The following is a 10,543-nucleotide window of genomic DNA, read 5'->3' on the forward strand; positions in this document are numbered from 1 at the left end:
CAGCACCTGGCAGACACCGGGCACCCACCTGACCAGGGGCCTGCACTCTCTGGGGGTCACTGACGTGGACCCCTAAACTGGATGACAGCTGGGACATTGTCCCTGTGACGCAGCAGGCACACCACCTGCGTCCCTGCTCCCTCTCACCCAGGTCTCCTGGCTCAGGCAGTAGCTGCAGAGGCGGGTGGCGGGCGCGCGCCCCCTGCTGACAGTTCCGGGCAGTGCGACTGCAGGTGCCCAGAGAGCCCGGCTGCTCTGTCCCCAGCAGGTGGAGGCCCAGCAGGTCCAGCAGGTGGAGGCTGGGGTGCTTTCCCTGAGTTGAGCCCTCGAATCACTGAGCACCTCCTCACACCTGCTCCAGGTCACTGTGTGCGGGGCCGGGGGACACAAGGGTCAGGCTGCCTGCCCAGGAGCCGTGCCTGTGGGGTGGAGCCGTGTGACCTGGGCACACGGGGCCGCCTGGCTGGGACCCCCTGTGGAGTGGAGAGGAGGCGGTCAGGCGGGGCAGCACCCGCAGGGGCGTGCATGTGGCTGCCGGCTGCCGGTGGCCTGGCCCAGGTCAAGGACTCCCGCCACCCTGGACGCTCCGAGGGACAGCTCCGTCCAGTTCCTCCCTGGGGCTGCCTGGTTCTCCTCGTGTCTCTGTGAGGACAGCCAGTGGCGGGCCCCAGTGTCCCCGGCCTCGGAGCGTGAGGGTCTCTGTGGTATCCGCGCCTGCAGTTCCTGGCCGGGATGCGTCCACCTGGATCAGGACTGTGGCGAGGGCCCGGGAGCCCCTTCCCACTCCTCCCAGCACGTCACCTTAAGGAAGCTCCCGCCGATGACCAAGGCCTGGGGCCAGTGCGATCCTCCCGGAGCCTCCTCCGCTGGGTCCCCTTGCCACTTGCCGTGGATGGGGGCCCTTCCCGGGTCCCCGTGACCATCCACCCTGTCCTTTATCACTATTATTATTATTACAAATTGTGGTAGAATATACAAAATGAAACTTACCATCTGAACTGCTCACGCATAAAGTCAGCAGCACCAAGTCCCCGCGCACGGCGGACTGTCCCCCACACCCGCCTCCGACCCTGCGTCTTCCCAGACGAAAACTGTCTCCATTACACTCCAGCCCTGCTCCCGCTCTCCTTAGTCCTTGGCGACCGCCTGCCAGCGACGTCTCTGTGGCTCTGCCGACTCTCAGTGATTCACAAGTGCCACCAGAGTATTTGTCCTTTTATTTCTATTTTTTATTTTTATTTTTGCAGTGCCAGTGATTGAACCCACAGCCTCATCCATGCTGAGCAAGAGCTCTGCCCCCCGTCCCACCCCCAGACCATCTAGGTCTTTTTTTTTTTTTTCTTGGTACCTGGCGATTGAACCTAAGGGCCTTAACTGCCGAGCCACATTCTCAGCCCTTTTTAAAAACATTATTTAGAGACAGGGTCTCACTGAGTTGTTTAGGGCCTCCCTAAGTTGCTAAGGCTGGCTTTGAACTTGTGATCCTCCTGCCTCAGCCTCCCAAGCCACTGGGATTCCAGGTGTGTGCCATGGTGCCCCACCCATCTGTGTCCTTTTGTCTGGCTTACTTCACTTAGCAATGGTATTTCAAGGCTCATCCATGTATCATGCAACAGAATCTGCTTCCTTTTTAGGGCTGAGTAGTATTCCATGGTCGGTATGTACCACATTGTGCTCATTCTGTGGGTGGGCTGCTTCCACCTCTTTGCTGCCGTGAATCAGGCTGCTGGGAACGTGCACGCACACCTTCAAGGCCTGCTTTCAACTCTTTTGGGCACACAGCCAGAAATGGGGCTCCTGGGCCACATGGCAGCTTTGCTGGGCTCTTTCCCACAGCTGCCGCACCTCCTCCCGATGCCTCATTTTGCTCTCGGCAGTAGCCCTCCTAATGGGGTGACGTGGATTGCGTGGTCTTGGAATGTGGGTCACCTGGGATGGTGATGGTGAGCATCTTCTCACATGCCTGCTGGCTGGTTGTGTGTCTTTGGAGAAATGTCCGCCCAGTCTGAGGTCCCTTATGAGGGCGTTTCCTTGTGACTGTCACGTCGCAGGGGTCTGTGTCCCCTGGACCTGCGGAGTCGGTCAGACTCAGGATGTGTACCCACTCACCCCGGCTCCGCGCTCCCTGCACACCCTCTGACCGTATGCCACGCGCAGGCCTTAACGCTGGTGCAGTTTAGTTTTGCCCCCGTGCTTGGGTGTCCCGGGCCTTGTTGCTTTAAGTGGCCGTGGTGCAGTCCACCGAGTAGCTGATCTAGAATCAGGTGCGTCAGCAAATCCTGAAGACCCTGCCTTCTGCATCCGACCCCTTCTCCCAGGCCCCCGGCCAACACCCCAGTGGGGTCCAGCCTCACCTCCAGCCAGCTCGACGGGCCTGCCTCTGGCCTCCCCTCCACTGCAGCCTGGGAGCCGCCTGCAGCAGAGGTCCCATCAGAGCCCAAGTCAGGTCCCACACTCTGCTCAGCACTCTCTGTGGCTCCTGGTCACCCAGAGTTGAAGCCAGTGTTCACGGTGGCCCACAAAGCTGGGGAGGGGGGTGGTATGGTCTCCACTATTTCTCTGACATAATTCCCTGCTGGTTTCCTCTACTCAGCCGCCGCTGCGCAGGGCTGGGTTGCTGATACCGCAGGGCCTTTGCACTTGCTGCTCCCCTGCCAGGCCCACTCCCCTTGTGCAGTCAGGTCTCTGTGCAAATGCCACCTTAGTGAGCCCTTTGGGGACCACTCTAAGGTAAGTCAAGTCCCCTGGCACTCCTGGTCCCCCTCCCCTGCAGCATTTTCCTCCAGAGTTGAACACAATGTAGAGGCCACCACTCATCCTGCTCATCCTGTGTCTTCCCAGGAGAAGCTCAGCTCTCCCGGAACCGGAATCACTTCTGCCTCCTTCACGGGTGCGTCCCTGGGGTCGGGACCTTGGCCAGAAGACACTTGCTGATGGCCACTCGGAGGCGGAGCACCCCTCCTCTTTCTGTTGGACATTTTGTTCCTGTTAGGGCCTGTTCGCGTCCTGGGAGCAGCTGTCCCACCCACAGCACTGGCCGCAGTGTCCCAGAGCAAGGCGCCCAGTGGGCTGCGCCGACCACTCCTGCAGTGCCAGGGACCGCCACATGGTGGCAGCAGACACCGGGCGAGTCTCCCGCTGGCCTGCGGGGCTCTGGGGACTCCAGGTCTGTTCTGAGGATGTCCACTGGCAGCCCTCGGCCTCATCTCCGCCAGCCCCATTGGGCATGTGGGGAAACAGGCCCGACACGGAATCGGGGATGTGGCTGCTGGTCCCGGCTCTCTTGCCAGCGTGCATGGCCAAGCCCCTGTAGGGCCGGGGAGGGAGAGGCTGCCCCGGGGCCAGCGGTCCCGAGCCGGGAGAGGGATCTCACATCCCGAGGCCTGGAGGGGACACCGATGTGGCCAGAGAGGACCAGGGCCAAGAGGGCACCTAGAAGGAGCAGGAGTACAAGTCCCACATCCCTGGGGCTCCAGACCCCCAGACCTTACTGCTGCCTTCCAACCTGGGGGGGTCCCTTGCTGGCCCCTCGGTGGCTCACCTGCTGGACATGGGAGCGTCCGTGTCCTGCGATGGGGATAAGGACAAGCTGCTGAGCCTGGGAGGAGGCTCCAGAGGAGCAGTGTGGGGCATGAGCCCCGGGAGGAGGGCACTGTGCCCCCATAGATCCTCCCCGCCACCACTGAGCGGCCATGTGGGCCTGGCCTGAGCTTTTGGGTTTAAAAAGTGCTGGGAATCTGAATTTAGGTGTGAAGTCTCCTAATTTTTTTTTTAAACTTTATTGTAGGTGGACACATACCTTTATTTAACTTATTTTTATGTGGTGCTGAGGCTAGAACCCAGTGCCTCACACGTGCTAGGTGAGTGCTCTACCACTGAGCCACGGCCCCAGCCCCCTGATCATTTTTATAATAGCAATACATTCACTTAAGAAAAATCAACTCTAGCTGGGCACAGGGGCACATGCCTGTAATCCCAGCAACTCAGGAGGCTGAGGCAGGAGGACCACAAGTTCAAGGCCAGCCTCAGCAACTTAGCGAACTCCTCAGCAGCCTAGCAAGACGCTATCTCAAAATAAAAAAATAAAAAGGGCTGGGGATGTGGCTCATTGGTTAAATGCTTCTGGGTTCAAGTCCAACCCTACAAACCACACACAAGCCCAGGGGTTGGACTGAACATCTCCAGGTTGGATGGGTCACTGGCTGCCCTTTGAGACCCCTCCCGGAGCACTCTGCAGCCTGGGAAGGGAGAGGGGAGGTCTGGGCTTGGCTGCCTGCAGGGCAGAGAGGAGCCCGTACAGCCGCTCAGGCATGGCTCGGACCTGGCCAGGGGCATTGGGGAAAGGGTCAGCGTTAGTGGTGGGCAGCAGGATCCATGCAGCAATAGGCCTGGTGTAAAGGAGGGCACACTGTCGCTCTCCCCACAGGACCCTGGACTGCCCTGGATGGGCCCTGCAGGCAGGGATGGCCGTCCCCAGCAGCAGGCAGTGAGAATGGAGCATGTTCCTACTGGAGGCCAGAGACTCGAGACCCCCGGTGGGGCTGATCTGATCCTTGGGGACTGGTCTGTTGCCCCTTGCTTCACTGTGTGACCCTAGGTCACTCTTCTTTGGGGCTCTGGTTTTCCATCCAGTCTGTGGGACTTACACTGTCCGACCCGGAGAAATGGATTCCAAATCCCAAAGGAAGGCCAGGCTGGAAATGCTACTTCTCATCCCTTGCTCAAGGTGACCTTGAGCAGACACACCTAAGCTCAGCTGGGCCACGCTTGCTCATCTGTAAAGTGGAGATAATAACAGGGCCCACCTCTGCAAATCACAGGAGAATTAAGTTAGTTAACACACAGAGAGAACTAAAATAGGATCAGAGAGGCAAGAAGATCGATAGAGGACACACAGCAGATCTTCCAATTAGCTTCAGATGCTCCAGACTCACTCCATCTTCCCCAGAACCCAGAGAGGCCAGGCAGGGTTGAGGGCGGAGGCTCACAGGGGGGCGTTTTGCGTGTAGTCGCATAGCCCAGCTGACAGGGGACCCCACCTTCATCTCAGCCTGCTCCACCCATTCATTGCCCATCTGCTGAGCACCTTCTGTGGGCCGCATGCTGGGCTCAGAGGGGCAGCACAGAAATCCTGTCCTGACGGCTGGCTCTGGGGGGCAGCAGGGACAGACAGCAGGGCGGCAGGGGGGCACTTTTGGTCATGAGAAGGTGAAGGGGAGCAGGGTGAAACACAGGGAGGCTGGGGACAGGGAGGCAAATGCCCCCACTGCCAGGCCCAGGACTACTGCCCAGGGCCCGCCCCGGAGCATGTGGGCTGGGGAAACTGAGGCAGAGGGGACAAGCAGGGCGGGCTGGGGAGGAAGTCCACAGTGGGCGGGGCGGGCAGCCTCATGGAGGCTGAGGCCCTCCAGCCTGCTCTTGAGTCTCCTTTTTTTGCAGGAAGGCCTGGCTGGGTGGCCCTGGGGAAGTTGCCACGCCTCTCTGGGCCTTGATCCCTCCCCAGCCCAGAGGCTGCTGGGAAGGACAGAACCCGGCAGGCAAGGCCCTTGTTTTATCCTGTCCCTCCCTGCCCCCCACCCCCAAGGGCACACAGAGATGTCATTTCTCCAGCTCTTGGGGGCAGAGGTCACCCCAGCTCAGCAGATAACGCTGAGGGTTGAGCAATCCCTGCCAGCCCGCGGGGGCCAGGGCTGGGGTCAGTGGGCCGGGGGTCAGCTCCAGGCAGCTCCCGGAGCTCTTGCCTGGTGGCCGGGGCTGGGAGTGGCAGAGGTGGGCCTAGGGAGCTGCGCCAGTGGCCTAGGTGTGGGGCCTGGGAGGGCACAGAGCCCTCTGAACTGAGCCGGCTGGTGGAGGAGGCAGGTGGTAGAGGCCCAGGCTGTTCCAGTCCCAGCCTGGACGGGCAGCCCAAAGATCTTCCCAGCAGGGTGGAAAAGCACCCTGGCCCAGGCCCACCCTACAGCCACAGTAGGGACTTGGTGAAACTGGGGGAGTCCCTTCTGTTTCCTGCACACTGTCCCGCCCAGGTGGGGTCTGGCTTGCTCCCGCCCCTTTGTGGCCTCAGGGGTTGGCAAGTAGGTCAGGATAAAGCTCTTCCTTTGGGATGACGGGGTGGAGGACGGGAGGCCATGTAACCTGGGGTCTGCCGTGTTCCCCTCCACTCCTGCCCTCCGTGGGGGTCAGCTTCTCTCTGACGTTTCCCGCCCCATGGTCACAGGAATCAAGCGTGGCATCTGGGAGTCTGTGTGGGGACAGTACTGCTCCTGACAGTAGCAACACCCTTCGCCGAAGCCCAGAGAAGTGAAGTGACTCACAGTGACACAGTGTGGCAGAGCCACGCAGCCCCCACCCCTTCCACCCTCTCCGAGGCCCAGGTCGGGTGGAGCAGGGCGGGAGAAGAGCTGGGTGTGGTCTCAGCGGACCGGCAGGTGCGGCGGGCGGGACTAGGGGAGGCGCGCGGCCGCCGACCCGGGCCAAAGCCCCCGCGGTGCCCGCCCCTGGCCTCAGCCCCATTCCCAGGGTCCTCATACTCGCGGTGGCTGCAGGGGAGTCTCCACCGGCGTGGATTCCTGTCCTTCCACGAGCTGGGGATCGAGTGGGGGCTCAGGGCGGGGCGGCAGCTGAGGAAGGGTCCCGGGGATGGTCCCTTCTCCAGGCGCCGGAGCTGGGGCTCGGGGTCTCCAGGGTCCCAGCGGGGTCAGGCGAGCCCTTCCCTGGGACCTCGGAGCTGGCCCGGGCGATCTAGAAACCACGGCCTCCTCCAGTAGGGGGCGGGCCGCGGCCGCGTTTGGGGTGGGGGAAGGCGACCGGGTCGCCCCCTCCCCGCTTCCCTCCCCTCCCGGCGCGGCCTCCCGCCCGGAGGGGGCGGTCCGGGGGCGGGGTCGCGCCTCCCCCTGTCCTTCCCAATCCCGGGGCTGCCGGGCAGGGGTGGGCAGGGGGCGTGCGACCGCCCCCCGCGGTCGGGGGACACCCGGGAGGGCGCGCGGCCGAGTCCTGCCGGGCCGCCGCGCCCAGCCGCCGCCCTCCCGGGGGTCTCGGGCGGTCGCGGCCGTCGCGTTCCGGCGGCAGCGGGAGGGGCCGGGGCGGCCTCCAGTGACGCAGCGGTTACCATGGTCCGCCTTATAAATAACCGGGCTCCGGAGAAACTTTAGCGAGTCAGAGCCGCGCACGGGACCGGGAAGGGGACCCATCGGAGGGTCCAGCGCCAGCCCCCGCACTAATAGCTGCCACCGGCAGCGGCGGCGGCGGTAGCAGCAGAAGCAGCAGCAGCGGCGGCGGCGGGGGCACAGAGGCGACAGCCCGGAGCCGGGAGGCCGCGCCACCTGCGGGCCGGCCGGAGCGGGCAGCCCCAGGCCCCCTCCCCGGGCACCCGCGTTCATGCAACGCCTGGTGGCCTGGGACCCAGCATGTCTCCCGCTGCCGCCGCCGCCTGCCTTTAAATCCATGGAAGTGGCCAACTTCTACTACGAGGCGGACTGCTTGGCTGCTGCGTACGGCGGCAAGGCGGCCCCCGCGGCGCCCCCCGCGGCCAGAGCCGGGCCGCGCCCCCCCGCCGGCGAGCTGGGCAGCATCGGCGACCACGAGCGCGCCATCGACTTCAGCCCCTACCTGGAGCCGCTGGGCGCGCCGCAGGCCCCGGCGCCGGCCACGGCCACCGACACCTTCGAGGCGGCTCCGCCCGCGCCCGCCCCCGCGCCCGCCTCCTCCGGGCAGCACCACGACTTCCTCTCCGACCTCTTCTCCGACGACTACGGGGGCAAGAACTGCAAGAAGGCGGCCGAGTACGGCTACGTGAGTCTGGGGCGCCTGGGGGCCGCCAAGGGCGCGCTGCACCCCGGCTGCTTCGCGCCCCTGCACCCGCCGCCGCCGCCGCCGCCCGCGGAGCTCAAGGCGGAGCCGGGCTTCGAGCCCGCGGACTGCAAGCGGAAGGAGGAGGCCGGGGCGCCGGGCGGCGGCGCAGGCATGGCGGCGGGCTTCCCGTACGCGCTGCGCGCCTACCTCGGCTACCAGGCCGTGCCGAGCGGCAGCAGCGGGAGCCTGTCCACGTCCTCGTCGTCCAGCCCGCCCGGCACGCCGAGCCCCGCCGACGCCAAGGCGCCCCCGGCCGCCTGCTACCCGGGGGCCGCGCCGGCGCCCGCGCAGGTCAAGAGCAAGGCCAAGAAGACGGTGGACAAGCACAGCGACGAGTACAAGATCCGGCGCGAGCGCAACAACATCGCCGTGCGCAAGAGCCGCGACAAGGCCAAGATGCGCAACCTGGAGACGCAGCACAAGGTCCTGGAGCTCACGGCCGAGAACGAGCGGCTCCAGAAGAAGGTGGAGCAGCTGTCGCGCGAGCTCAGCACCCTGCGGAACTTGTTCAAGCAGCTGCCCGAGCCCTTGCTCGCCTCCTCCGGCCACTGCTAGCGCGGCCCCCGCGCGCGTCCCCCTGCCGGCCGCGCGGCCCCCGCCGCCGCCGGGGCGGCGCCGGCAGAACTTGGGCGCTGGGGCGCCGGGCCGCGCGGGGAGCCCGTGGGCAGACTCGCCGTTGCGTTCTCTGCCTACACTTTGGCCCGGGCCAGCGCACGTGCAATGGCGCCCGCCGTGGGTCACTCGAGAGGAGACGTCGCTGCGCGGACGCGCTGGAACTCTGCCCCCGCCCCGCTGCGGGCGCCGGCGGGCGGCCGGTTCCGAGTTGATGCAATCGGCCGGCGGAACATGGCCGAACGCGCGTGTACACGGGACTGACGCAACCCACGTGTAACTGTCAGCCGGGCCTGAGTAATCGCTTAAAGATGTTCCTCCGGGGTTGTTGCTGTTGATGTTGTTTTCGTTGTTTTTTTGGTCTTTTTGTATTATAAAAAATCTATTTCTATGAGAAAAGAGGCGTATGTATATTTTGGGAATCTTTTCCGTTTCGAGCATTAAGTAAGAACACTTTTAATAAACTTTTTTTGAGAATGGTTAAAAAGCCTTTTGGGGGCAGTAGTTGGCTTCGGCTTTTTCTTTGCTGTGGCTTTGTACCAGCTTGTTTTTGCCTCTGCTGTGAGGGGGCTGCGGTTATTTTTGGACTTTTAGTGCTTGGGTGGGGGTGTGCAGCTGGGTTTCCTCCTCCTCGCTGCTCCCCCCAGGGTCTGCTGGCAGATGGGGAGCAGAGCGCTGGGTCAGGTTTTCGGGGTGACTCAGCACCCTGGGTGCTGGGGACAAGGGCTGGCTGGGAACCCTGCCTGGGGAGGCGGATCTGGGGTCTCTGGCCGCCCCTGAGTGTCAGGCGTGGGTTTGGAGGAGCCGGGAGGCCTGTGACCCCTGTGTGGAGTTCTGTGATTTTGGAGGAGGAGCATCAGGTCTGGGTCCTGCCAGCCCGAGTCAGGGCAGATTCTGTTGGTAAGTGTAGCCAGGTGGGCTGTTTAAAAAATACTCTGGTGGTGTGCGTGCCTGTGTGTGCGTGCGTGGGCGAGTCTGTTTGTGTGTCTCTGACTGGGGTGTGTGTTCCTGTCCAGCTGGAGGAGACTGGGCCAGGTGGAGGGAGTGGGGGCGGGGTTCCTACACCTACACGCCCTTCCCCTGGGACAGGACACTGGCCCCTTGCCTTCTTGGTCCAGATGTGGACTCTCAGGCTGGGCCTCACCTGTGCTCAAGGTGGCTGAGTCCGGGTTTGAACCAGGCCTTGGTCCCTGATTCCGGGACGGCCTCCCCCTGCGCCCCGTCGCGGGCTGGGGCCCTGCACAGCATTCCTGAGAGTTGAAGCTGTCGAGAGGGTTGGAGGATCCAGCACCGCGTCCCACGGAGCCTGGCGCGCAGGAGGCGTTATATAAGCACTTGCTCTTGTTGTTATTTTTTCGCTGGGAGGCTCCTGGCACCCAGCGCCCGGCTTCAGGGCAGCGTGAGCACATCAAGTGTTGGCCAGGGCCTGTGTCCGAGAGCCCTGTGGCCCATCTCATTTAAACCTCACGGCTGCCCGTGGGCGGCTGGGCGCTGTTGGATGCCTGCGTTAGAGCCCTGGAGCAGCTTCCTGCCCCGGGGTCAGGGAACGTGCTGGGGTCACCCTGCCCCGAGGAGTTCAGGGGCGGCAGGTGACCTTGCTGGGCCTGCCAAGGGCCTGGGGCAGCCTGGGGTCTTGGGAGCCGCTGCCCCGGCTGTGGCTTAGGAAAGGGAGTGCTCTCCCCTCCCCTTCCCTCTGGGGCCTGGAGTTCAGGAGACACATGGGGACCCTCAGCTCGCACCTCCCTACGGCTAGCGTCTCCATGGTGGCACCAGGGCTGTGCTGCCCACTGGGTGCAGATAGCTGCACCGCGGCCCTGGCCGGATTTGCTCCCAGCCCTGGGCAGATGGACAGCTGGCCAGGAGGGGTCCGGCAATGCTGGTTGGTCCAGTCCTGGGCCGCAGTGACCCTCCTGGCCTCCCTTAGTACCAGTCAGCCGCCTCTGGGATTTGTGTCCCAAGGCAAAGCCTGGGGGCTGGAGCTGGGGGTGGAGGTGGCGTCTCCTCAGGCCCCGCTGTCCCCTCTGTCACTGACAGCTGGGCGGCTGCTGCTCACCTGTTTTGCAGAGGACACACAGATGAAGGG

General features: G+C 63.8%; 1 protein-coding gene across 1 annotated transcript; it reads left to right on the top strand.

Annotated features, from left to right (window-relative positions):
• Positions 1-7,214: 7,214 nt before the first annotated feature.
• CEBPB (CCAAT enhancer binding protein beta) lies at positions 7,215-8,553 on the top strand. Its single transcript, XM_079118804.1, has one exon. It carries the CDS (start codon positions 7,375-7,377, stop codon positions 8,401-8,403), a length of 1,029 nt encoding a protein of 342 aa, XP_078974930.1. The 5' UTR covers positions 7,215-7,374; the 3' UTR covers positions 8,404-8,553.
• Positions 8,554-10,543: the final 1,990 nt, after the last annotated feature.

This window comes from Sciurus vulgaris (genome assembly GCF_902686455.1).
Source record: "Sciurus vulgaris genome assembly, chromosome: 2".
NCBI lineage: Eukaryota > Metazoa > Chordata > Mammalia > Rodentia > Sciuridae > Sciurus > Sciurus vulgaris.